General features: G+C 40.2%; 3 protein-coding genes across 6 annotated transcripts in view; 2 read left to right on the forward strand and 1 right to left on the reverse strand.

The window, feature by feature from the left end:
- The first annotated feature begins 2,893 nt into the window (after nucleotides 1-2,893).
- On the forward strand, nucleotides 2,894-8,206 carry LOC311064968 (uncharacterized protein C7orf57 homolog). Of its 4 annotated transcripts, none has more exons than XR_014602771.1 (9): nucleotides 2,894-3,011; nucleotides 3,222-3,277; nucleotides 3,606-3,761; nucleotides 3,854-3,941; nucleotides 4,342-4,453; nucleotides 4,917-4,990; nucleotides 6,536-6,645; nucleotides 7,137-7,217; nucleotides 7,320-8,206. XR_014602771.1 is itself a non-coding variant. In XM_084085057.1 (8 exons), the coding sequence occupies exons 2-8, from the start codon at nucleotides 3,235-3,237 to the stop codon at nucleotides 7,160-7,162; spliced, it is 609 nt and encodes a 202-aa protein (XP_083941183.1). In that variant the 5' UTR covers nucleotides 2,894-3,011; nucleotides 3,222-3,234; the 3' UTR covers nucleotides 7,163-8,206. The 4 variants fall into 4 exon arrangements, 2 of the variants coding, with proteins under 2 accessions (XP_083941183.1, XP_083941184.1); XR_014602772.1 differs by having other exon boundaries at nucleotides 7,140-7,217; XM_084085057.1 differs by having other exon boundaries at nucleotides 7,137-8,206.
- Nucleotides 8,207-8,552: 346 nt separating this feature from the next.
- Nucleotides 8,553-11,908, forward strand: upp2 (uridine phosphorylase 2). Its single transcript, XM_084085056.1, has 7 exons — nucleotides 8,553-8,683; nucleotides 9,061-9,175; nucleotides 9,260-9,418; nucleotides 9,618-9,732; nucleotides 10,369-10,578; nucleotides 10,772-10,918; nucleotides 11,471-11,908. Exons 1-7 carry the CDS (start codon nucleotides 8,628-8,630, stop codon nucleotides 11,611-11,613), a joined length of 945 nt encoding a protein of 314 aa, XP_083941182.1. The 5' UTR covers nucleotides 8,553-8,627; the 3' UTR covers nucleotides 11,614-11,908.
- A 1,826-nt stretch (nucleotides 11,909-13,734) lies between these two features.
- Nucleotides 13,735-25,250, reverse strand: part of LOC311064411 (coiled-coil domain-containing protein 148-like) — a gene marked incomplete at its 3' end in the record, with an annotated part of 33,247 nt that continues 21,731 nt past the window's right edge. The window contains exons 10-14 of the mRNA XM_084084241.1: nucleotides 17,627-17,767; nucleotides 15,807-15,925; nucleotides 15,179-15,296; nucleotides 14,870-15,007; nucleotides 13,735-13,881 (exon numbers count right to left, since the gene is read on the reverse strand). Of these exons, the coding sequence (XP_083940367.1) occupies nucleotides 13,735-13,881; nucleotides 14,870-15,007; nucleotides 15,179-15,296; nucleotides 15,807-15,925; nucleotides 17,627-17,767 (663 nt within the window). The remainder of the gene's footprint in view (nucleotides 13,882-14,869; nucleotides 15,008-15,178; nucleotides 15,297-15,806; nucleotides 15,926-17,626; nucleotides 17,768-25,250) is intronic.

The raw sequence follows: 25,250 nt of genomic DNA on the forward strand, positions 1-25,250 counted from the left end.
GAAATCAAATGTGGCTGAGTAGGTTCTGGTGGCAGAAATACCTGGTGGGTCCGACCGTCCGACCATTCCGAGGTTGCCGGATTGGACTGGGCCGAGTGGACTTTGGTGGCCAGAAATAAGTGGGTCCGACCGTTCCGAGGTCGTCGGATTTGACCCGGGGCAAGTGTCTTTTGGGGTTATTGTTCTTGCATTCCTTGTAATTTTTTTTTTTTTACTTGCAGGTTTTCAAATGTCACACCTGCACATTGACAATTTAATATATTTTGGTCAAATACTCTTTATTTATGATGTCGGTCATACCTTGAATTTGAACCATTAAAAAGTTAAAGCTCTAGAGCTCAAGAGTTTGGTCAGTAACAGTCTCTCCAGCTCTTTAATAAACAGAAAATACATTTTCAGATGTGTTATAGGGCCATTTAGCTTCAGATATATATTTTTTCAAAACAAATTGTGTCTGCTCTATTTTTAATCACTTCCAATTTTACTCTTTGTATCCTGATACTCATGTACCAGACTAGGCCTACTTCAATAACCTGAAAGGCACACAGGCACAACACCAGAGGGAGCCCCCTGATATCACTCAACCCTGATTCGGCACAAACATGGGGTCAAATTCGTTCTACTGTGCCACCAAAATGCGGAATGCCCTTCCAACAAACATCAAAAAGTGTAACTCCTTACCCTCCTTCAAAACCACCATAAAAGAGCACCTGTCTGCAATTTGTAAATGGTCCCAGAAAAGCCCTATAAGCTTACCAGAAATACCCCCCCTATTTACTGTACATAGCCTAGTGTTGATCATGTCCAGTTTATTTTTGTATATTGTATGACTTTAAATGTCTTAATGAATTGAATACACAGGACCACAATGGAAACATGCCCATAGGGCTTTTGTGTTATCATTTTAACAATCATTATAAATTGTACCTCTGTACTAATTGCAAACTGTAAAAGTATTAAATCAATCTGTATGAGTTTGTCCTCCTGATTGGATGAAATTGGTATATCCGCCCTGAAAATGTACTTTATGTTTAGCCTGGAGCTGGAGAGATTAGTGTCAGATTTCAGAATATAGCTTTTTAATACTTACTTACATTTACTTACGTACTTACTGCCTTTTACTGCCTTTACACACACGCATGCACGCACACGCACACGCACACACGCACGCACGCACACACACACACACACACACACACACACACACACACACACGCACGCACGCACGCACGCGCGCGCGCGCACGCACACACACACACACACACACACACACACACACACACACACACACACACACACACACACACACACACACACACACACACACACACACACACACACACACACACACACACACACACTATGACATGCATGCACCTCATGGTACCATAGCACCACAAAGGCCTTAAAAACAAACTGGTAAGACCTGCTCACTTTGCTAGGGTGGGATGGCTCAGGTTAGAGGACAGAATACAGCAACTTGCAATGGGCCTGGTCTACAAGATACACTACACCACAAAGACACCCATGTATGTTCACAAACGTCAATGAAGTCCACAATCACAACACCAGAGGGAGCTCCACTAATCACGTTCAACCCAGATTTGGCTCTATTATGCCACAAAAATGTGGAACACCCTACCAACAGTCGTAAAGGAGTGTAAATCCCTACCCTCCTTCATAACCACTCTGAAGGAGCACTTACTGTTTACTGTACATATTTTTGTTTTTTTATGTTTTGCATAGTAGTGTATTTGTCTGTGAGGAATTGAGTTCAAAGGACCTCAATGGAAACAAGCCATAGGCTTTCTTGGGTTTAAAATCCTCTAAGCTGACCTTGTATTGAACACACACACACACACACACACACACACACTCTCTCTCTCTCACTCACACACACACACACACACACACACACACACACACACACACACACACACACACACACACACACACACACACACACACACACACACACACACACACACACACAGTTGTAGCCTACTACAATTAAAAGTTACACCACCTTTAACTGAGCCATCTGCACCCATGGGCTGCATGGCTGGCCGTGTTTGAATAATGTATGAACCTTTCATAGTAGCCAGGCTACTAGCCTAAAATAGGCCTACAGGCATAAGTGTAGGCTATCATCGAAATAGATAGGCTACAATTGTTTTTGGTCGATTGTTGAAGTCTCCACTATCATGTCTGGGCAATATTCTAATGAAGCTGGTTCTACCTGTGGTGAAAAAAGTACTCACATTTTGTACTGAGGTAAAAGTACCAATACCACAATGTAGAAATACTCTGTTACAAATAAAAGTCCTGTATTAAAATTGTATTTGAGTAAAAGTACAAAAGTATTCCCATTTAAATGAAAGTATCAAAAGTAAAAGTACTCATTGTGCAGAATGTCCCATTTCACAAGTTTCCAAATGTGTAAAAATGCTTCAAAAATAGCAGATCTACAAGCTGACAACGCAACGTGTTGTGAGCTTGTATAGATTGGCTATTTTCAAATAGCCTAAGTATACATAAAGGGCTGTTGTGGCTAATGTTTAGTAAAATAATCAAAATCTTCAAAGTAACTAGTAACTAAAGTCTTCAAATAATTGTAGTGGAGTAAACGTACAATATACCTCTGAGATGTAGTGGAGTAGAAAAAGTACTGAAAATTGCAAACACTCCAGTAAAGTCAAAATTCCTTCAAAAGTGCACTTAAGTACAGTACTTGAGTAAATGTACTCAGTTACTTTACACCACTGATTATTTTGAGTTCTACCCATTCCAGTTCTATGTCCAACAAGTCACAGACCATGCCGTTCTACCCATTCTAGTTCTATTATGCAAGTTCCCACACATACCGTTTCTACGGCAACACACACAACCAAGCAGTAAACTCAAACTGAACTCAAGTCAAACAGAGCTCTCTAGTCTCAACCAGAGTGTGGACTCAACGACTGAGTTAGTTAGTTAGCATCTTCCTGGTCGTAGATCAAACTTAACTCCGGGTATGTAAAAGACGAACGAAGTAGCTATAAAGTAATTGTGTGTATACTTTGTAAGTAACGTAGGTAGAAACTAACCCCAGGGGGCTGTATATACTTTCATCTGAAGGCATAACGCTTTTACTATCGATAAATGCGTGGTAGCTCAATGCTAGCAAATGAAAGTTAGCAAGATTAACAATCTGCTGGCTTTTGTTTTCCATTTTCCAACAGAAAACAAACATCAATGGACATGAATTTGGATTCGGAACTTCCACCGGCAACATATGGCAAGTACAACTAATAAAGCGTCATTCATTCAGCTTTGGGCCATGTTGCTGCAGGAGGGGGGAGGGACCTATAAAGTTACCATGGGCTATGGGGTGAAATGTAGATTGACATAAAGATTAAACAAACAAAAAAATAGCAGATCTACAAGCTCCTAGCGCGGCACCGAGAGTGATCTGTAAATAGATCTGCTATTTTTGAATAGCCAAAGTATGAAATAATGGTTGAAGTGGTTCAAATCTAAAATGACACAGATGCTTTCCCGGTTTTAATGGGTTATGGGTAAAAAGTACGAAGAAAGTAACTATTTTTATCTCTTGAAAACAACAGGGTCTCATGGCACCGTGCCCGTGGGCCAGACATCTCACATCCCTGGATTATCACAAGGTGACAGTGGTCCTGAGGAGAAGGGCCGTGGCCGCAGGGTCGGAGTCCTTGAGACAGACTCTCCATATGTCAAACTTGCAAAACAAGGGGGCCTGAAAGGTAGCTGATCCTCTGCTTTTGCAATGTTTTTAGTTGTTCCTTTTAGGCTACTGTCTGGTTTAAAGTGATCATTTCTCCCCACGATATAACAGATCTTTTATGGCAGGAAGAGGAGGAAGTAGTTGATTCAAAATCCAACTCCTACAGACCTCCAACATGGTTCACAGATCATAAGCCAAGGTATAGCTGTGACTTTTATCATGTTATTCTCCACATTGTCCAGTTGCATGATGAAGGTGAAATAATACTAAATAATGATAACAACAATAAATGACAATCTAAAATATAAAGGATGTATGTGTTTTGTTTCAGCTTGTTTCAAACGGATTGATTGAAAAATATGTAATTGCTTGTTCACTACAAACTTCAGTGTGATCAGTCTATTAAAATGATATCTTCTATACTAGGCACCCTCCTGTTGCTGCTCAAAACTACTATTATTTTTCATCGTCAATAGCCGATCTACTAGCTCACAAATGCACCACGAGTTTATAGATGGACCATTTTCACTGAGAATTAGCACCAGAATAGGGATGCTAGGATTGAAGTGGCTAAAGTGAAGGCTTTATTGGTTTTCCAGCCTAATTAACAATGAAGAGAAGAGAGACCCTGGAGCCGTTCAACAGCTACATGCCCCCTTTGGGGGAGACAACAAGTCAGTTTGGGAGCGGAACAGTGATGGCAAGGAGAAGGTAAACAGAAACATGTGTTTGAATGTCATAGTCCCATGAACTGTCATTACAGCTATCTCATTTCTTAAAGCCTTAGTTTGCCAAACCTCATTGCTTACGGAAATGCCTATAGAAATAACAGTTAATGGTAACTTGTGCTGTACTGTTAAGCTACCCATATTCACTTCATTTAATAGTTCAGTCATGGGCCTTGTTTGTCTCAAATTATTACATTATGGCCAGTTTTCTTTTTCACAAATTGATTGCCAGAATGAAAGTCTTAGGTATAATAAATATTCTTCAGGACAAAATTTACCGGATAATGCAATAAATAAAGGAATAAACGGTTGCATACCATGGAGTCTTGAAGAAACTTAAAAGTTAACAGCCAAAGATTTACAAGCATTTGGCTGATAGATAGTTATGTTTATATTATGACATAACACCAGATAATGGTTTTGTTGTTGCTGGCTTTCTCCAACAGCAGGACAATGATCCTAACAGCCAGCCGGAGAAGCTATCCACTCACAGTCATGAGACCAGCAAATTCAGGAAGACGTAAGTTTCTGTTTATCACAAGATGGCGCTGTTGGCTTTGTTTTACACTATATTCAGACAAGGTATCGAAATAATTCTTCTCAACTTACTTATCCATGAATCAGAATTTTACAAGATAGATTTAAAAAAAAAAAAATTTTTAATTGTTTATTTATTGCTTTTGACCAGCAAATAGTACATAGTACAAAAACAGTTGCCATAGGATGTCAAAAGTAGTTTTTTTTCTTTTTTTCTTGTGCCCTTACATCTACCCCCCACCCCAATCCCACATACAACATTCAGACATGTAACATACACTTAACTCAAAACAAAATAATAATAAAAAAAATAATAAAAAATACAGAAAAGAAAATAGTCAATTCATATGTATTATTTCCCTCACTACCCCTCCTAGCCCTCCCCATGGTACATATGGAGTGTATCCAAGAAAAGAAACATAGCAATCTATTATTTTCTTCCTTTAACATGTATTAACCTACAGCTTGTCAACGTGTCGATGGCAGTGTTTGCTTTATCTGTCCTGTAACGTCTTTAATTTAGTTATATATTTAATCATAGGGCCCCAAACCTGATCGAATTTAGATTTAAAGATAGAAGATAGATTTAAATTTACTGGCCCATGCTCAATTAATGTTGTATCCATCATTTATTTGAAGAGGTGTTTGTAAGGACAAAAGGTCTATATCATAATTATAATCATAATAATTTCTGCCCCACTCATTGGGGAGTTTGTCAACTGTACATACGAGAAATTTGTCCTCTGCATTTTACCCATCCTATAACTAAAAGCAGTGAGCAGCCATTAGTGTGGCGCTCGGGAGCAGTTAGGGGTTAAGTGTCTTGCTCAGGGACACTTCGACAATCAACACATTGCTGAGGCCTGGAATCAAACCATTCAGCTATGGCCGCCCCCAACATTGCATAATATATATCATATCATTGCAGTCATTAACCTAAATGACTATAATGTTAAAGTATACAGTATATATCCTGTCATTAACTACTGGATCAAACTGACATTTCTTCTGTTAACATTTAAGATATTAATATAATTTCCGCCGTATGGAAAGTCTGGTGATGAGAGGCTAAATGTAATGAGAGCACCGTAGACATTTTAGTACATTGACAGTTTCATTTGTTTTAGAACATTATGTCTAAGTCAAGCGACGAGACCATACATACACATAGATTGACTGCAGATCTGGATCAACATGATTCTGATTCTGGCATTATAATTATTTTTTACCTTTATTTTACCAGGAATAGTCCCATTGAGATTCAGAATCTCTTTTATGAAAATTAAACCACACAAAGCACTCTGGCTTCTAAACATCGGCAGATCATGTGCAGCAGGAGTGTTTGAGTTGGCCCTTCATTGCTCTGTGCAAACGTCATTATAATTTCGTAAAATGTCAATGACCTGTTCAAATTCAGCATAATCGTTGTCAAAACAAGGTTGTCCTCAAATGTTGTACTAAATATCCTTAATTTTTGCTTATCCTGTTTATTTGATTCTGTCAAACTGCCTTTAAAATGTTCTACTAGATCCTACAACAAGAAACCAGTCCCTTACAACATGGCAAAGCTCTTGAGCTTTGGTTATGTAGAGGAGGATGAACCCACCACAACGAACAGTAATATTACTGTTATGCCTAGTAAGTATAGCTTCATGATGGTGATTTGAGGTCCTTTTTTAAATAAATACAATTAAAGTAATAAATAATTCATAGTCATCACAATGTGCAATCAAAATGTAACCCTGATATAATATATTTTAAATTACGTTTTTAAGTAGCATATTGACTTCATGTAGCTTATATGTACGGTTCTACATACTTGAAATTAAGATCATGAAAATAAAAGCATGAAATTATAATGCAACTACCGTTAAGATTAGAACTAATGGGGATATGTACCTGGACAATTCATTTTTAGAGAAGATAGAATTCCTGACTTGCATTGTCAGAGATTTTGAGCAGCCAGCTATTTGAGTGGTTGAGTCACTGTGTGTGTGTGTGTGTGTGTGTGTGTGTGTGTGTGTGTGTGTGTGTGTGTGTGTGTGTGTGTGTGTGTGTGTGTGTGTGTGTGTGTGTGTGTGTGTGTGTGTGTGTGTGTGTGTGTGTGTGTCTGCGTCTGCGTCTGCCAGCAGAAGATTTGAAGACTGGTGTATGAAGATGATAGCCACCCCGTCCACCCAAGTACAATTGTCATCATAACATGCTTTGCTGTCAGTATTCAACAAATATATCCATCTTCCAGTAACAATCATTCACATGAAATATTTTATCTTGGATATGATCCACCTTTTTCTGTGCACTTATATCAACAGATATAGGGCATTGGCCTGACCAGTGCTCCAAGCGACCTAGATTCTCTCTCCTGGCTTGGTAAAAGTTAAAGTGTAACTGTGTGTTTGATTTCATTTTATCCGAGTCAGTGTCCTATCATTAAGCAACAGACCCATGTTTTTCTCTTGCCTTCCATTGTGTCTGATGCTGTTTTGTGTTTTTTTTGTATTGTGTGTTTTTAGGGCTTTTAGTTTCTTTCCCTATATTAAAATGTGTTTTCATGCACTGTGTTCGATTGGGTGCATGTTTTACTATTTGTCTTACTGCTGTAGGCATCATTATCATTTTGTAAACTCTTTGGAAACAGCATGTTTTACTATTTTTCTTACTGCTGTAGGCATCATTATCATTTTGTAAACTCTTTGGAAAAGCACAGTAGTTTAAAAAGGTGCTTTATAAATACATTTTGCTTACACTACTTGCAGTTGCATTATTTTATTTGTGGTTAATTCATCTATCAATGACCTAACATAGTGTCTCCAAACAGAAAATAGTTAATCAGGAAAAATAATAATACAGATGTTTAAAGAAAATAGGGAATTTCAGTTTTAGTTTTCGTTGTAAAGGGATGATCCACATCACTTAATAGCTATGAGTTACTGTTAGCCAATTGCTTTTTTAATTGTCCCTGGGTGTAATGTTATTTTTTGTTGTTGCATATCTTTGGCACGTGGCAGTGTGTTGCATACCAATGCTAATGTTATGTAATGTTATTCCTCAATGATGCAAACTCAAACGTTCTTTGAAACAGTTATGAAACGTGACATACAGCACTGTATACTGTATAACAATTTCAATTTCTGCAATGTTGCTATCTGCTGTATTATGTATGGTATGTGTATGTGATGATAAACGCTTTGAACCTTGAACATAACATCCCTGACTGGCATCGAAGTACTGTACATAAATATGTTGGCTGATATGTTATCAAGAGATTACACAATGGAAATCCCAGCATTGGGTTGTTTTGAAGCCTGCAGAGTGCAGACATGGTTTGCTGTTTGAACATACTCCAGCAAGGCTTATCTTTGAAACTGGGCCGATTGTTTACTATTTGAGACCTCATGCTGCCATTTGTTTGTTTGAGAAATTAATGATTTTAACTGGCTGAGGACAGGCAGTACTCCTCCCTCTGCAGCCAATCAGTCCAAAGAGAGGACTGGCGGTCATAGTTATATCAGCTCTACAGCACACCACAACTTTTTTACTATCACCAGCTATAGACAGAGTGTCAGCGGGCAGCTTACTTTTGAAGACATTTTAATACATTGCTTTCTTCTGAACATCCTATGATGGCACCAATTCTATTAAACTGCATGGGGACAGATCCCAAGGAATATATCAAGTGAGTATACATACTACAAATTAGATTTTTCTTAGCCTATTATTTGTGGCTGCCCTTCAAAAAGTAGTCTGTTTTTTTTTTGTTTTCTTTTTACCATTTGAACCTCAGCATCCATATTTTAGAGGGAACTTAAGCCAAAAATCTACACCCTCACACTGCGTAGATGGCGTAGATGGAAAAAAGTATAGAGCCAGCTCAGATCCGTTTACTGCAAGAGCCTGTCTGGATTCCCAATGCCAAGTTTCCAATGTGACATTCTCTTTAGATGTACACACTACAGAAACATCTGGAGAGTTCATATAACTTTAGTGTAAAATGGACTTGTATTTTGCTGTGCTTTGACATATTCTGATATATTCTACCATGCTGTGTCAAAGACAACAGGTCCAGGTACAAAATCCCCATTTGATTACAATGGAAGAGGATATTCTCTACCACTTCAGCCTGAGCACCAAGACCCACAATTTTCCTGAGATGTTTGGAGATATCAAGGTTTGTGAGAGAGAGTGCGAAAACATGAAATATGTTTCAAAGTATCTCCAGCAGAAATCCTAGAAATCTCTCTGTCTCTCATAGTTTGTGTGTGTTGGTGGAAGTGCAAATCGGATGAAAGCCTTTGCCCACTTCATGCACCAAGAGTTGGGTCTGCCGGGCAACAGGGACGAAATCAGTGATATCTGTGAGGGAACAGATCGCTACTCAATGTACAAAGTAGGACCAGTGCTCTCTATCAGCGTAAGTATTGCAATGCAGTTTTTCCACATAATAGTGACATCCATTGCTCGGACATACTTTGCTCATGTTCAAATCAGTGGTCATTTCAACAGGATTATGTTGTGTAATGATCAATCGTGTGACTCCTGTTATAAACAGTCAATGTAAAGTTGTGTGCTATGTGTTGGATTTTAACATAATTGCCGTTTCTTCTTTCCAGCATGGCATGGGTGTCCCATCTATTTCCATCATGCTCCATGAGATGATCAAACTGCTGCACCATGCCCGTTGTTATGATGTGGTCCTCTTTCGCCTCGGAACATCTGGCGGAGTCGGTAAGAACATTGTTTCAGTCTTGGGGGTAACTGGGGGGAGGGGGTGGGGGGGGGTGGGATACACATTATATAAAATATTTCTAATTATACAAATTAGAAATGGGGTAATATTAATAATTACTATGTCAATTAACCAATTACTTTCAGAAATCTAAACTGCAGTTTGTCTACCATTCACTATTTATTTGATTAAAATAATAAAAAATATATACTGTATATACCCTAGTATATACCCTGCACAAACAGAGTGTAATACTGCCTATGAATAGTTTGTTTGATCATGAGCAACATTAGACTGCCAAAAAGCATTTTATACCAATAACATTATTGTGGCCTTATTCTCCATTACTCTCTTCTATTTAGTAAACTATCTTGTCATTATGTGGAGTGAAAGTAATGTTAAATATGATAGTATAATGCATTAGTTGGCAATGGAAGTCACTGAAAGTAATATAGCTCATTATTACTTTTTAATTAAAGCAATACCTAATATATTAGTAGTTTGCATGCCTTTTTCCAAGTAAACTTGAGTAGAAAAAGCTATTCTGAATCCCACTGGGTCTGGATACCGTACAGATACAAGCACTGTGGACACAACACCATGTCAATTATCTTCTTGATGTTCTCCCCTCTTAGGTCTGGCTCCAGGGACAGTAGTGATCACAGACAAAGCGGTGGACTACTCCTTCAGGGCTCAGTTTGAGCAGGTGGTTCTGGGTAAGGTGATCACCCGGAACACTCAGCTGGACGATGGTGTCGCCAATGAGCTTATACAGTGCTCCTCAGAGCTCCAAGACATTCCAACAGTGATAGGGAACACCTTGTGCACCCATGACTTCTATGAAGGTAAACAGCACCTTCTCTCTCTCGCGCGCACGCACGCACGCACACACAATCCATTTGTAAAATTACACAACATGGAGAGTTAATTTAACACTCAGAGTTCAATAATTAACACTCCAGACTTTACCATGCATAGAGTGATCCACTTGGCTCTCTGGTGGATAACATATTGACCTAACCTCTGCTGTGTCTCCAGGACAAGGCCGACTTGACGGGGCGCTCTGTTCCTTCTCACTTGAAGAGAAACTAGAGTACCTGAGGAAAGCCCACGAGGCCGGAGTGAGGAACATTGAAATGGAGTCCACAGTGTTCGCTTCAATGTGTGCAGTCTGTGACCTCAAAGGTATTGTCTGCACATTGCTACTTAATCACTTGAACCCTAAGCGTCTCTATATTAGGTGAATATTTGGCAAGAAATGCAGATCTACAAGCTCACAACGCAACATATTGTGAGCTTGTAGAAATTTGGTGTAGATGGAAAAAAAAGGGTACCAAGTGTAGACCCCTGGGGGAAGTACCGGTATATATTGATTGATTGATTGATTGAATGTTTTATTAGGCAAAAAATGTAAAACAGCACAGTTACATTTAAAATACTTTGTCTAACAGGTCCGTTCATGAAAGTCCTTGCGGTCTTGTTTCCAATGAGGGCCTTGGTATTCAATTCATAGAGTTTAAGTAGTTAACCATGCAGAGGCATCACCACTACTGACAGGACAACCTGTTTACAAATAGAACCAAATGGATAAGGATCCAAGGTTCCAATTGTACATTCTCTGATTTGAATAAACACTGAGGATTTCACTGTGTAAGACTGTGGCCTGTATCTGGCCTGTTTAACAGTATCAAGTTATTGGTTCAAGTTACTGACATCTTGTTTTTCTTGATTCCTCAGCGGCCGTCATCTGCGTGACGTTGTTAAACCGCTTAGATGGAGACCAGATCACCACACCTCATGATGTTCTGGTGGAGTACCAGAAGAGACCTCAGGTCCTGGTGTGCCACTTCATCAAGAAACGCCTAGGATACATTATCTAAGTTCCCCACCCTTAACTCTAACCACCTCCCCCAGCCTTAACTCTCCCCAGCAGTGGGGTGATTTCAAGAGACGTTGTCATTATAGTGCTGTAAGAAACAACAGAATGTGTATATAGCAATGACTGACGAATATGTAGATATGTAGATATATGTAGATAGCGAATATGTTCATATGTGCATTACGTGGTTCTGTATATGGTTACTGTAAGAAGGATATGTGATGTTTGTGACTTATTTGAAGCTCAAATAATGTATGCTACTGTACTTACCTGTTATATATTGTATGTATATACATATATATATATTGTAATAATATATATTTATAATATTTTGCCTCTTATGTATGGTGCTATGACTGCCATATCATTCAAAGTAAATAAAATGTGTTCTATACCTACAATATTAACTCTGGTCTCTGATTTGATCATAAATACTTGGGAATTACCATACCTAGATGCATGCAGATGTTGCAGATAAAGTGGATCTTCCCACACTGTATTGAGCTGAAATTGCTTGAAGTAGTGACATGTACATATATGCTGTAAAAAATAAAATAATAATTCTGATTAATTCTAAATTGTAAGATTTATTTCCTCCTTCAAATATGTAGAAAATTACAAGATACCCTAAATTGTGTAAAGTGTAGAACATTCAATGGCAAATATAAAGATGAAGGTACATAATAGCACGCCGGTTATTACATTTAGTTTAGGAGGGGGCTAGTGAAAGTGAAAGCGAACTTTCGGAGCTGGCTATATATGTTGTTGTTAATAACGAGGCTACACTTGGTTGGTAAAGTCCAGATGAGATGACAAGAATATGACTATGAGGTTAGTGGAATTTATATTTAGGCAGTATTCACTTTTTTTAAATGTTTTTTTTTATAAATAAAGCACTTTTAAATTGAAGATGATGGCCAATGTTGATGATAATTGAAAAAAATCTATTTATAATAATATCGTATCGATATCGTGAGCCCAATATCGTGTATCATATCGTGAAATTCGTGTATCATGACACCCCTATAACAAACCCTCACAGACAAAATTGATGACAGATAATCTGGCATCACATGTCAAAAGTATCCTTTGTTTTAATTTGTTTAAAAAAAGTATCACCTTTCTTAAAAAATGTCCTAATATTACGGCATTTTTATAAATGAATTTTGTTTATTCCTATTTAGACTACTAGCCTTTGTGCGGATGTATGCAAATAGATAGAGCCTCCAGGTCTATTCCTACAATTGCTACAAAACCTGTATTTTGTGGCATAAACAAGAAGTTAAAGGATACAATTAAGTCTGATAAAGATGTACCGTGCATGTTCACATCATGCATACTTTACATTACTTAAGACAACTTTTCAAATATTTTTAACATTGTGGACAAAATAGCCAATTTTACATCGAGGTGCCCAGATGTCCCTCGTGCCAAACTATCCTGTATCCAATTTGAACATGCTTGTAGAACATTTCACATTTAAGGCCTAATTTCAACAATTGCTATAAAACATGTGGATGTCATAATGGCATAAACAATAAGTTGAAGGGTACATTTTAGAGTTTCCAATCATGTATAGCCTACTTAACATTATTTCATACCAATTTACTTTTTCACATTTTGCAAACAACTGTCACTCTGCAAAACATACACACAATACATATCTGGTGTATGGCTGAAGCGTCGCATTTCATTTCCTTGTGATTATGGTATGAATATAACTTCATTATGGTATGAATAATAACTGTTGTGTTTGTATTGTGTTATAGGTATAACTGTGCCAAAATGCATAGCAGTCTATGCATTTCGGGGGTTTTGGAGGGTTTGACCCCCCAACATTTTTTCCCTAGCTGTCCCTTATTTTAATTTCTGGGAGTTGGCAACCCTAAGATAGATTGATATATAAACTGATATGATACTAGACAGACAGACAGGTTTTATCATGATGCAAAAACAATATCATTTAACATTTCTACGAAGCAGCTGTAGAAAACAATTAAATTATTCTGTGCTGTCCAGTGAATACATCCAAACTGACACATTGCATTTTTATACGCCTGTGAAGGTAAAATCTTACCAAATTCCATGTGCTACAAAAGATGGCCTCTCAGCAAGAGTTGGATTAAGAATTCATGAATTCTGACTTAGTGTCCCGTCGCGGCGGTTTCGTGGGTTTGATACCAGACAAAACCTCTTTGGCGTACTGGGTGTGGTGGAGGCCTGCTTCCCGAAGAGCCTGTTCCACCCGCACTCTTGGGTCAGACACAATCTAGAAAACAGATCAAGACATCATATAAGCCAATTCCTATATGCACAGACACAGTATGCAGTAAAAATTAAATGTTCAGGAAAAACTGAAGCAGGCAATTCACCTTCATTCTGTCCATACTGCATTATTTCGCCTCTTATTATTATGGCCTATTTTTGTGTTTTTCTACAAATTCTACAGTAGAAGTTCATGGTCAAGGTAAACTTTAATGTCGACCACAAGAGAAATTTGGGTTTGGCTTCCACCCCTGCTGCAGCCCCACAAACGTACAAAAAACAGCAGCAGGAGCAGCAAGGGTCGCAACAGTGCCGCGCCACCGGAAGTAACCGTTTAGTGAGTTAGTGTTTGTTAGTGATTAATCTTTGGGGTTAGGTATTTGTTTGAGAGAAAGGTTTACCAAAGTCAAACATTGTTGTGATCAGCCTTACGTAAGTGACTTGCATAATTTCACCCCAGTGTGTGATATGTCAGTCTCACAGAAGAAGCCAAACGATATCCAGCGCTGCACACATCACTCCGTGTTCTTGCTGTTTGCACTTATGCACCTACAGGTATAGTACCAATGTTTATGTGCACATCTGTATCATAACCTTTCAATGTACCTGTATAAATCCTCTTGATTCAATACTATTGCTATGTATAACTGTCTGTGCAATAGATCAGTGGTTCTCAAACTTTTTCATGTCAAGGACCCCCAAAATGATATGTATTTGGCTGCGGACCCCGATCTCAATCAAGTCAAATTCCTACTTACATACTTGTCATTGTCAATGAACGGATTCGGATTCTGACACTGTATATTTACATTGGTGCATAGACAAAGAGGCACAGAGATCTGGAGAAAGGGCATTGAGGTGTTATCAGCTAGGTAGCTTGCAGACATATTGTGGGGGAAACGGCCACCAGATTGCAGATTGCGGCATGATTGGTGAAGTGAAATCATGAGAACACAAGGTAAAGGTTGATTCTAGGCCTCGCAATAGCTCACTTGGGTGTCTGTGTACGTGTTGATGCTATACAGAGGTTTGTGCAGCACAAACTCCTCCTGCTCGAGATGCTGTCGGCTCCTCCAGGCCTCCGTGTGTCCCATCATCCTCTCTGGGTCTGCCTCTGCCACCACCGCCACCTGAAATGAATAAGAAAGAATATTGTGACATTACCGTTGAGACCACACTGTCTTCTCACTTTCCGCCAAAAGGTGGCAGTGGCACCCCAATTCAGCTTGGAAGTGTCTCTCAGCGTGGCAAGTGAACTGAATCAGTGCAGGTGAAAAGGTTAAGGGTTTATAATGGCCCACCTGATTCCTGAGCGCCTCCAGACGATGCTGCCTCTGCTCCTCTTCTTTGAGGCAGTCCAGCTGTCGAGCCTCCCTCTCCTCCTTGCGACGCTGCAGCATCCCCTCCCGAAACTGCACCCTAAGGGCCCGCAGAGAAGAAGAGGACATCAGACCTACATCAGCCCTTCTGCGTCCTTCCACCACCAACATCACCAGCTATCTCTCCTGACACATCATGCCCCCCAGGCTGTGAAGGCATTAATGAATTTGCCAGACTACAGCTCCTCTCCCATTGACCATCCTCATCTCGCTCTTGGCCCATTTTCACCGGCCTGAGCTGCCGGTCTCATCGTCATAATCTATCATGTTGGTGGAGAAAATGGATTTGACTATTCGGAAGGGATGAACTGTATAGAGTCAGAAACACCTTTCTTATTTCCACAAGCAAGGTCCATCTAAGCTACTGTAACCATCCTGGCTAGAGATTTCTTTATTTTAAATCAATACACCCACAAGTCAAAGGCTAAATAAATGAATGTTTCATTCACTATGAAGGAGGTTGCTGTGCTACTGTGTGGGTTCTCCTTTAGCAACCTTGACGCAGTATAAGCTGCAACTGAAGCGGCAGGTCCCGTGGTGCAACGCTCACCTCTCCTTATCTTGCAGAGCCTGCTCTTCCATGACGGCCCTCAGCTGGGCGAGTCTCTCCTGGTCCCTCTTCTCCAGTTCCTCCCTCCTCCTCTGCTGCTTTAAATAAAAGTGCCTAACCTGAGGAGTAGACAAACATTCGCAAAGATTGACAACGAAAGGTTAACGACAACAATAACAGCGGCGGCGCTCCCTGTGAGTCGGCTCTGGAGGAACTTAAAGATCTTCATGTCCTATTGATTTTGACAGCACCGAAATCAGATAGGAGTAAATAGAGAGAATGAGATGATATTTCATTGTCTGCCAGGCCATTGTGCCAAATTATATGGAATCCAATGCCGCCTAAATGCTCTCATTAATCAGAGAGCATCTCAGGTTGCACATGCTCTCCTGCCAGAACCCCTGAGGACGGAGTTAATTAAATGGACACACAAGCACTCCAGTAGCCTACACACTCCAGCACAAAGAAACATTAACAGATTAACACATTTAAAAATGAAAAATAAGATACCAAAGATACCATAAAACTTTAAAAAGTGTATTACAATTTGTGGCATTGTTTAAAATGTTTAAAAGAGACCATCAAGTCCTCTAAAGTCTAAACATTGTAAATAAACCACACATAAGTTATATAAGCAAGTTTACATGGTAGCTCACTAATTAAATATTTGAATACTTTAAATGACAGCTAAGGCTAAAAGGTGGAATTTTATTTTAGAAACAGCTTTGGATTAGTGGTTATTGCTGTGTTTTTGATGTACTTTGTAAATGTATCCATGCTGGCTGGATGGTTTGTGAATGGGGGTTGAGATATGTTACATGAAACAGCATAACATTCCAGGGAAGAAAACCCCCATCCCATAACGCTGATGACAACCCCCAAATGCACATCCTTACACACCATCAATCAATACAATAATAGTCATTGACATGACATGTGTTCACACATTCACTTGGCAGGTAATCCATTTGTCTCTGACAACACAGAGCAGCATAGGAATCCAGTGAATCATCACATTAAAACGAGTTTACAATGCAATTATACCACAAAGAAGTGGATTGTTCCACCAGGAACAACAAAGAATATGGTTGCTATTTTGAACACACATCATCCAAGGGTGTATGTAACAAAAGCAGTAAGGGGGATTAAATAAACTAGAGAGGCAATGCAAGTCGGAAACGATGCAAGTTGGAAATGCATGCCCCACCCAGTTATGCAACACCCACTGTCACAACTTACAGAGTACCCGCTGTACCTGTCGGTCTGTCTGTGCCCTTTTTATGCCCATATGGAGATTTCTGTATCTGTCTGTCTGTGCCCCTTTTATGCCCATATATGGAGTTCAAATATGGCGTCCAGGCCAGTCTATGATGTCATGTTGATGACATCAGGGTACTCCATATATGGGTATTTGCGGATCTATCTATGTTGTTTTGGACAACCGCCGATCCGATCGACTTCCCACTTTGAGCATCACTCCCTCGGGTCCTCGGCGATACACACACCAAGTTCAGTCGGGCGGTATCGTGAATTTAAAGTAGTATGGGGGTGTGTATTGTGAGAATTGTTCATTCTGAACCCTAATTTGTATTCAGATTTTCCTAACTGCTAACAGAAAATCTGTTATTTCCAGTGACAATGTCGTACAACAATGTATAAACTAGGCTTCATGGTAATAATAATAATACATAGTCAGATTTATATAGTTCTTTTCTAACTACTCAAAGTTTACATGGGAAAAAATATGTCTTAAAGTAAAAACAGTAGAAACAGGGTGGGGGTCTTAAGAGGTGGGGTTTGAGGGCAGTTAATGGGTTTACTTTGTCCTTCTGCTGTGACCTGAAGGCTGCTTCTCTCTCCTGTTCCCTCATCATCCTCTCCTCCTCTTCCTCCCGTCGTCTTTCCGCCACTGCCGCCTCCAGCCTCGCCACTTCCTCCTGCTGGGCACGCCACTGCTGCAGCTACACATGTGAACACACAGGGTTTCACAGATGTAATTGGTAACAGATGACCAATTACGCGCATGTTAATTGTAATCAGTCCCCTAAGAAGTAATGCAATCTAATGACCGTGGGTACTTTGAATTACCCCAAAATCAATAGAATACGCTGTAAATTCAAGTAATCCAAAGGTTACTGAAAGTAATCAGACCCACACACACACACACAAACAAAACAGGTTATTGTCCATCAGTGGCTCTCTACATCACACAGGAAGGCATCCAGCTGAGTTTCAGTGCCATTGTGCCATTGTGCCATTGTGCCGTTGCGCCACTGTGCCACAGTGCGGTGTGAGCGTTTGATGGAGCCGTTAAAACAGCCTCTCAAACACCTTGCTTGAACGGCAGCAGAGGCTGTTCCCCGTGGTCCACCAACCCTTCAACAAACAACACTTCCTTGTCAAGAAACACTGTCACACATGGGAGTATTAGTCTATGCACAAATACACTTACATACAGTACAGACTTATATACTGTAATAGGTTGGTCAGTTCAGTAAAGATTCTTATTTAAAGGATGACGAAATCCAATCTAGAAATGTTTCAATGCGTACCTGAGGCCGATTCTACAAATGCCTTCGAAATCAGTAGCTCTCAAACTTTCAAGATTTACATTTTTTTACCCCCCCAAGAATAGCAGGCAGGCGTGGACCACTGGCGTAGCGGTCCAGGCACCTAGGCTCAGTTTAGCCTGACAGCGTGTCGCGGGTTCAAGTCCCAATCCCGACGGCCTTTTCTACATGTTGCTCCCCATCTTTGTCTCCCCATTTCCTGTCAGCCTACTGTCCAGTCAATAAAGGCATACAAAACAAAAACAAACATAAAAATAAAAAAAAGGAATAGCAGGTGTACAAGCTCGCAGCACGGCACGAATATGAGCTTGTGTATCTGCTATTTTTGAATAGCCAATGCAAAAATCGAAAATGACACAGGCGCTTTCCCGGTTTTAATGAACATTTTTGAAAATGTTCAAACATTTTCATAAACAAAAAAATATATATATAAAAATAGCAGTTCTACATTCTTTTGGGAATGCAATGCAATTTATTGTTGTCACACACACACACACACACACACACACACACACACACACACACACACACACACACACACACACACACACACACACACACACACACACACACAACCAGTTGTTTGGAGGCGTGAGTGACAGTTATGCAGCGGGCTCCCTGCGGCATGGTGTGTATTGAAGTGTTGCATTTCAACCAGCCAGGCACATTCACAGATCTATCAGCGGAAAGCTTAAGCAGCCCCACAGGACAGAGCTGCGCATTAACATGGCCTAGCACACATTAGCAACGTCCAGCAGCGTCATCAAATCAATCATGCATGGTGCCTAGCTGACAACTAGCTTCCCTGTTGTTTAACCACTTAAACTCTATACACTTAACACTTTGTTGTATGTCAAATAGCAAAAATAGCTGATCTACATGTTGACAACACGTAGCTTGTACATCGGCTATTTTGCTGATTGTCAGCCTTTCCATGCCCAGAATAGGGACACTAGTGTCCCGTGTTATGCGGTTAAAAGGGGTCAATCCTTGAATGAGTGCTGGGTATGGGTAATGTTTACTTCAGATAGTTGAATAGTTTACCCATGTCAGGGCACAGTTGTGAATATAGAGATAGTTCATTTGTGTATACATAGCAGTTTGCATAGATTGCAGTCTTTCAGAGCTTTGTCTTCCTCAGCGTCCCTGTGCAACAGAGTACATGTAAGGTCAATGTTGGCTCTTGCACTGCAATGCATACAACTGAAATTAGGGTTGAGTGACCTCTCCAATTTAAACAGTTTCGGTATTTGAGAGGCCATTATTATAGTTGTGTTTATGTATGTGATTGTGGTATATTTTAAAATATATACCAAAGAAGTCAACTCTCAAGAGCATTGGGGGAAAACTTCAAAACAAGTCTCTTGAGTCATCCGGCTTAAATCATAGAATCATAGAATGGTGCATCTGTGTTTGTTGTGATTTAGTCCCTGCGCCAACAGAAATGACTTAAAATGTATCGTGATTCTGACATCCATTTTGGTTCATAAAAAGGAGAAAATATTTTTCAAATCATACGTTTAAAATGGTTTAGTAGTTATATTTTCCTGTAATATCAATATATTTAAAATGTTGGGGAGAGTGAGGTAATGTGAGACACAGGGTAAAGTGAGACACCCCCCTTATCACCTGACCACAACACCTGTGTGGTCATATGACCATTAGATTTTGAAGCCCCTCCCATTTCCCACTTACCATGGAGGAGAGGACCTCATTGTGCTGTAGTAAGCATGTTTTTTTCACTAAAATATGTTTTTGTAAAAGTAATTTTTTGGGCTGTCAACATAATCAGATGTTGTGTCAAAGAAAATTGATTCAGGTAGAAAAACTTATGTCATGCATGTTGATGAACTACAAACCTATACATCCATGTGATTAATGCTAATTGAAGATTAGCCAGAATTGCTAAAAGTGGTCCTTTTCACCAAAATGTGGCTGTGGGGTAAAGTGAGACAAATGGCTTGGGGTACAGTGGGAAACTGTCTCAAAGTTAAGTTTAGTACTTAAACATAGTTTAATCTAATATTGGTTTGATAATCCAATTGGTTTGATGATCTAATATTGGTTTGATTGGTTAAAACTGGTTTGTCTCGGTTGGGGTAAAGTGAGACACCTTCCAATTGTGTAGAGCAAAATGTGCTTAATGACCGATTGCCATGATTCTGTTACTAGTCTGACATTAGTTCTGGAATGTGTGGTTGTCAAGCTAGCTGTCGGTATTCTAACTGTTAGAACATGTGTTTTTATGGTAGTTTTAAACTGAAAAAAGTAAGTGGATCAGTTTACCCCATTGATTTTTCTGGTTTGTCTCGGTTTACCCCAGACCTGGGGTAAAGTGAGACACCAGAAAACTTTTTTTAAAACAATCATATTTTCACTGCCTTTTGTCTTGAATACATTCTGATAATTTCCATTGTTAGGAAACATCCCAAATGTATGGGAAATGTGTACATGTTACTGATATATCATTTTAGCTCACCTAGAGGGGAGAAAATGTAAAAAGTGTCTCACATTACCCCACTCTCCCCATTCAAGTTTTCAATAAAGGATTTCTTATGTTTTTGCATGATTTAACATCATTAAACTATGAGCTGCAGGATCAAAACATAGTCATAACACTATGAGACATGATTTCCATCGAATATGGTGATGCTCCGAATACAGTACAGTATGTTAATATAATGAATTAATGTTGCATGGTTAGCCCGCAGTGCATCATGCTGATTTCAGCATGTGAATTCTATGACTCATTTCTTCTGCCATGGTCACAAAAGCCATATGCATACTGTATATCTGAATGGGATATTATAGGATATGTATTTGGGGGAGGGGGAAAAAACACGTCTTCGAAAAATCCATTATGGTAAGTTCTGCTTCTCCAACTTAAAAATAAAATAAAAAACTTAATTGAGTGTGATATAGTATCAGGTTCGTAAATTCGATTGTCTTTATGCTATGATGCACTGCAGTGTGGTAATGTGTTTTCATTAAACAACAGATTGTGTCAAATGACAAGAATAAGGATTTAAGAAACATTACCATATGAGCCACACAGTGCAATGTGGTTTCCCTAACTTGAGTTTGAAATTAAGCATTTGCAAAATATAAGCAAGTAAGAACAGCAAGCATAGGATTGTATGCATGTTCAGTATACAAAATATAAAAGATTATTGATACTTAAACAATTATCAAGAGAAAACAGTGTGTATAAAATCAATACCAAATGTATTTGACGCCACTTCTTAAATGGTTTTCATGGATGGATTCTTTGTTGCTCAATCAGAAGAAGGTTAGAAATCATAGCAGAGAATTTCTGTTGATTTTTCTCCCACCAATAAACCCTGGATAACTAGCCCTAAAATTACACCATCAATCAAGTTCTGCCTTGGCCCAGATAAGATAGCTTCGTGTTTCATGCTGGAAACCTAAAGAGATGGGGTATATAAACAGGTGTGTGCGTGCGTGCGTGCGTGCGTGCATGCGTGTGTAATGTGTATTGACCACAATACTTTAGCTTTGCATTTGAGGCTGGAAATGTAAGAGGTGGTATATGGCCTATCTGGTCACGTGCACAGTTTGTGCCCCTCACTATGTGCCCCTCACTTTGTGCCCCTCACTATGAGCACAGAGCACATTAAATGATATTTTCTTAAGTCTGTCTAAGGAGTTTTTCTGCCAGTTTTCCTCCAGTTTGTGCATGCAAACACACCGTGGGGAGCCGCACAAAATATATTTTGGGGGATATAGAAATTGGTGTGAGAGAGGTAGCATGTGAAGTTTTATACATTATACAAACTTCACATCTGTCTCTTTCTTTTTAATTCCCATGTACACAATAAGCCATTTTGTGAACACGTTTTTGGGCCACCTCAGGGCATGTAGTAATCTGAATCTGAACTTAAAACTGAAGTATTGAAGAAGAAACTGAAGTATCGTCAGATGGCAAGCTCAGTGTCGTGTAGCCATGCCCTTGTCTCTGGTCCCACATCGAAGTGGCCGGCTTCTGAAGGTGGCCTGTAGAGGGGGCAAGTGAAATTAAATGTTTGTCAGTCTGCTGAGACTTGCCGCACTCGCATGCTGTGCTGTCTTCCAAGCCACACTTCATTCATAGATGAATTGAAGCGGCCGACCCCTGTACGTAGGCAATTCAGCAGGGTCCATTGTAGTGTTGACCCGGCCATCTCCTACTCTTGTTTCCAAGATGCCGCCAGCCATGCGTTTATAGACAGATCCTCAGGGATAGAATGGAACATCTCTTGTGCCTCCTTTTATTGTGGGGATGGTGGGACTTGAGTCTGCTTGGAGCTGCTGCTATCGTTGTGGTGTCATGCAGGATGTGCCATTCATGTTTTTGGGACGCGATGGTGTCACCGGGCACCTGGAGTTGGTTGCCGGTCTGCCACGCCTTGTGACTAGACTGGAGTGGGAGTAGTCGATGAACTCAACGATCCAAGTCCACCTGGCCCTGCAGGTGACGTCCAGCCTCAGGAGTAGTGCCGCTACAGTCGTGTCCACTTTGCCTCTGGAGCCAGCCCGCTGGTGGTCACGCAGGGGCGGCTGCACTCCTGTTCCCAGCCCGGGATGTAGCTCTTGTTATAGCCAGGCGGTATAGTTTCCTTTGCTGCACCTTGGAGGGTCTTAGAGTAGGCTACGTACGCAGCTTCCACATCAGTAGCTGCTGCATCTGGGAGAGGCTGTTCTTTCTGTCCCTGACTGCCAGTCGTTTGCTGTGAATGTGAAGTCATCTATAGAAGAAGTCTGATGGATTAATGTTATGTCACAGATGAAAAAATACATTTTGGAGAGGAACAAAGAGAATAAAACACTCATTACGTAGCCTACAGTCTACAGTATTTTGTCATCATAATCTCATTTTCTGTGAAATCTTTGACAACAGAAAATGGGCGCCTATTCTTTTTCATGGCAGCACAGAAAAAACCCAACCACTGTGTAAATGTCACAATGACGAAAGAATAGTATCCTTTTCTTCCTCAAAGACTTTGTTAATGTATTTGTAAAGTAACTGTGATGTCTCTGTCACTGAAGGTTGGACATTTTCCATTCCTGGTCATTTAGTGACAAATGAGTGACCACCTCATGCATAATCTCACTCAAACATATTTCGCTTTAACAATTCTTGAGTGTTGCACTGTTACAGCTTGTGAAGTTAGTACTGTAAACACAAACACTAACAAGGGGAAGAGGACCTATTTCACCCACGCAATAACCTGGCCAATGCTGTGTACCGTAACCTGAACATGTTGCTGGCAAGCCAGGCAAGCTGATAATGCAGAGCTTCGTATCAGGTTTTCTGCTTGTATCAGATTCAGTAAGGTAAGGGGCATAACTCAGGATTTTACAGTGCGCAGGTGGCATCAGGGGTGCTTCGGCAACTTCAGCAACTGCCTTGAGCGCCACCTGCAGGGTGGGCACTGACCTCCCAAATAGTCCCTCACAAGTGAGCACACTGCCGGTCTGTAACAATGAAAAAGGTCAAAGTCATCGGGGGGCAGTTTTGAAAGAAGAGGCAATAGAGGAAGCAATGAGACAAAAGTACAGAGGTGGCCTCAGTGATAATAATACTAATACAGTTTTATTGTGAAAGCAATTTTATCTCCCTCTTTAAAAACACAGCATGTGTTCTCCATTGTGCCTATACAGGGTGCCAGAACGTCCAGAAACGCTACATAGCATCCCACACAGCACCGCTCAGCACCTGGGGAGGTGTTGCTTTCACCTAGTAGAGACTGTGATTACGTCAGGGAGAACATGTGGATCAGATACTGTATTGTACCTTAGCACACGTTAATATGTAACAGAGCTGTTGATACCACAAAGTCCTCCGGGGGAAACAGGCACGGAGAAAACAAACTTTTGCAATGGATGACAGATCATTTTCTTGTACGGAGGGTTTTTATTTTTAACTATATCTCACTTCATTTCTCGTTGCCGTCACTGTACTGGCCAACTCAACCTCTTCCCACCTGAGTGCATCGCTACAAAGTGTCATAAACAAAATTCTTCATTCGGCGATGTGAAATGTACAATAGCTCATCAAACATGTCTGAGAGAGTGAGACATCTGTGGGAGGCTAAATAAATACCACTGCGGAGTATGGGGTATTGGGGTTTTTCAGAGTACCGTAACCATGGTAATTTCTTCACAATGGCTAAAATTAAAAGCCTGGAACAAAGATACCCAATTACAATACCTACGATTTACAGCCAATAATTACGGTTTCTTTCGCAGATATGATCCTGACAGTGGAGGAAGAAACTGTATGATTTTAGAAATTCAGTAATCTTCTCCTCCATTTTACTTTTTTTTACAATTACACACAGTCATTTCAATCTATCTTCTCTTTGTATAACCTTTCACTAAAAGTCCCCATAAAGTTCAATAGCAACAGCTGTGTGATGATACATATCATCTGTGTCCATATAGATGAATCCATGCACAGCAGCTACAGCCATCTGTGCAGGTTCCAAAGGTTATCGGTCAGAACTCAAGTCTTGGCCTGTGGGACAGACTTGCCCTTCAAAGCAGAGAGGTTCAAACTGGCTCTGGCACACCATTTAAACTGGGGTTCCTAACACGGCATATAATGTGCCCTAGAAGGGGAACAGTTAGCATCGCACAGTCCTGTTCCTGATGAGGTCAGTCTGAGGTCAGCGTGCATAAAAACAAATTTCACCCACTGTTTTACACCTGTAAACCTGTGATGTGACAATAAAGATGATTCTGATTCTGATTCTGTCCAAGCTAGGCCCTCACCTCCACCGAGAACCTCCTCTCTGGCCCCAGCTTGGCAGACAGGAGGTGAGATGAGGAGGGAGGCTGGACATCAGCATGTATCTCTGGAACAGAAACTTTC

This window comes from Gymnoscopelus microlampas, assembly GCF_963454915.1.
Source record: "Gymnoscopelus microlampas genome assembly, chromosome: 17".
NCBI classification, from domain to species: domain Eukaryota; kingdom Metazoa; phylum Chordata; class Actinopteri; order Myctophiformes; family Myctophidae; genus Gymnoscopelus; species Gymnoscopelus microlampas.

What these genes read in the sequence shown, in the direction of transcription:
- LOC311064968 (XM_084085057.1), top strand. Translation starts at nt 3,235, where the DNA reads ATGGACATGAATTTGGATTCGGAACTTCCACCGGCAACATATG. An exon ending in ACCAGCAAATTCAGGAAGAC is followed by an intron (nt 4,991 to 6,535) that starts GTAAGTTTCTGT and finishes ATGTTCTACTAG; the next exon opens with ATCCTACAACAAGAAACCAG. An exon ending in TAATATTACTGTTATGCCTA is followed by an intron (nt 6,646 to 7,136) that starts GTAAGTATAGCT and finishes TGCGTCTGCCAG; the next exon opens with CAGAAGATTTGAAGACTGGT.
- upp2 (XM_084085056.1), top strand. Translation starts at nt 8,628, where the DNA reads ATGATGGCACCAATTCTATTAAACTGCATGGGGACAGATCCCAAGGAA. An exon ending in GATCCCAAGGAATATATCAA is followed by an intron (nt 8,684 to 9,060) that starts GTGAGTATACAT and finishes GCTGTGTCAAAG; the next exon opens with ACAACAGGTCCAGGTACAAA. An exon ending in AGATGTTTGGAGATATCAAG is followed by an intron (nt 9,176 to 9,259) that starts GTTTGTGAGAGA and finishes TGTCTCTCATAG; the next exon opens with TTTGTGTGTGTTGGTGGAAG.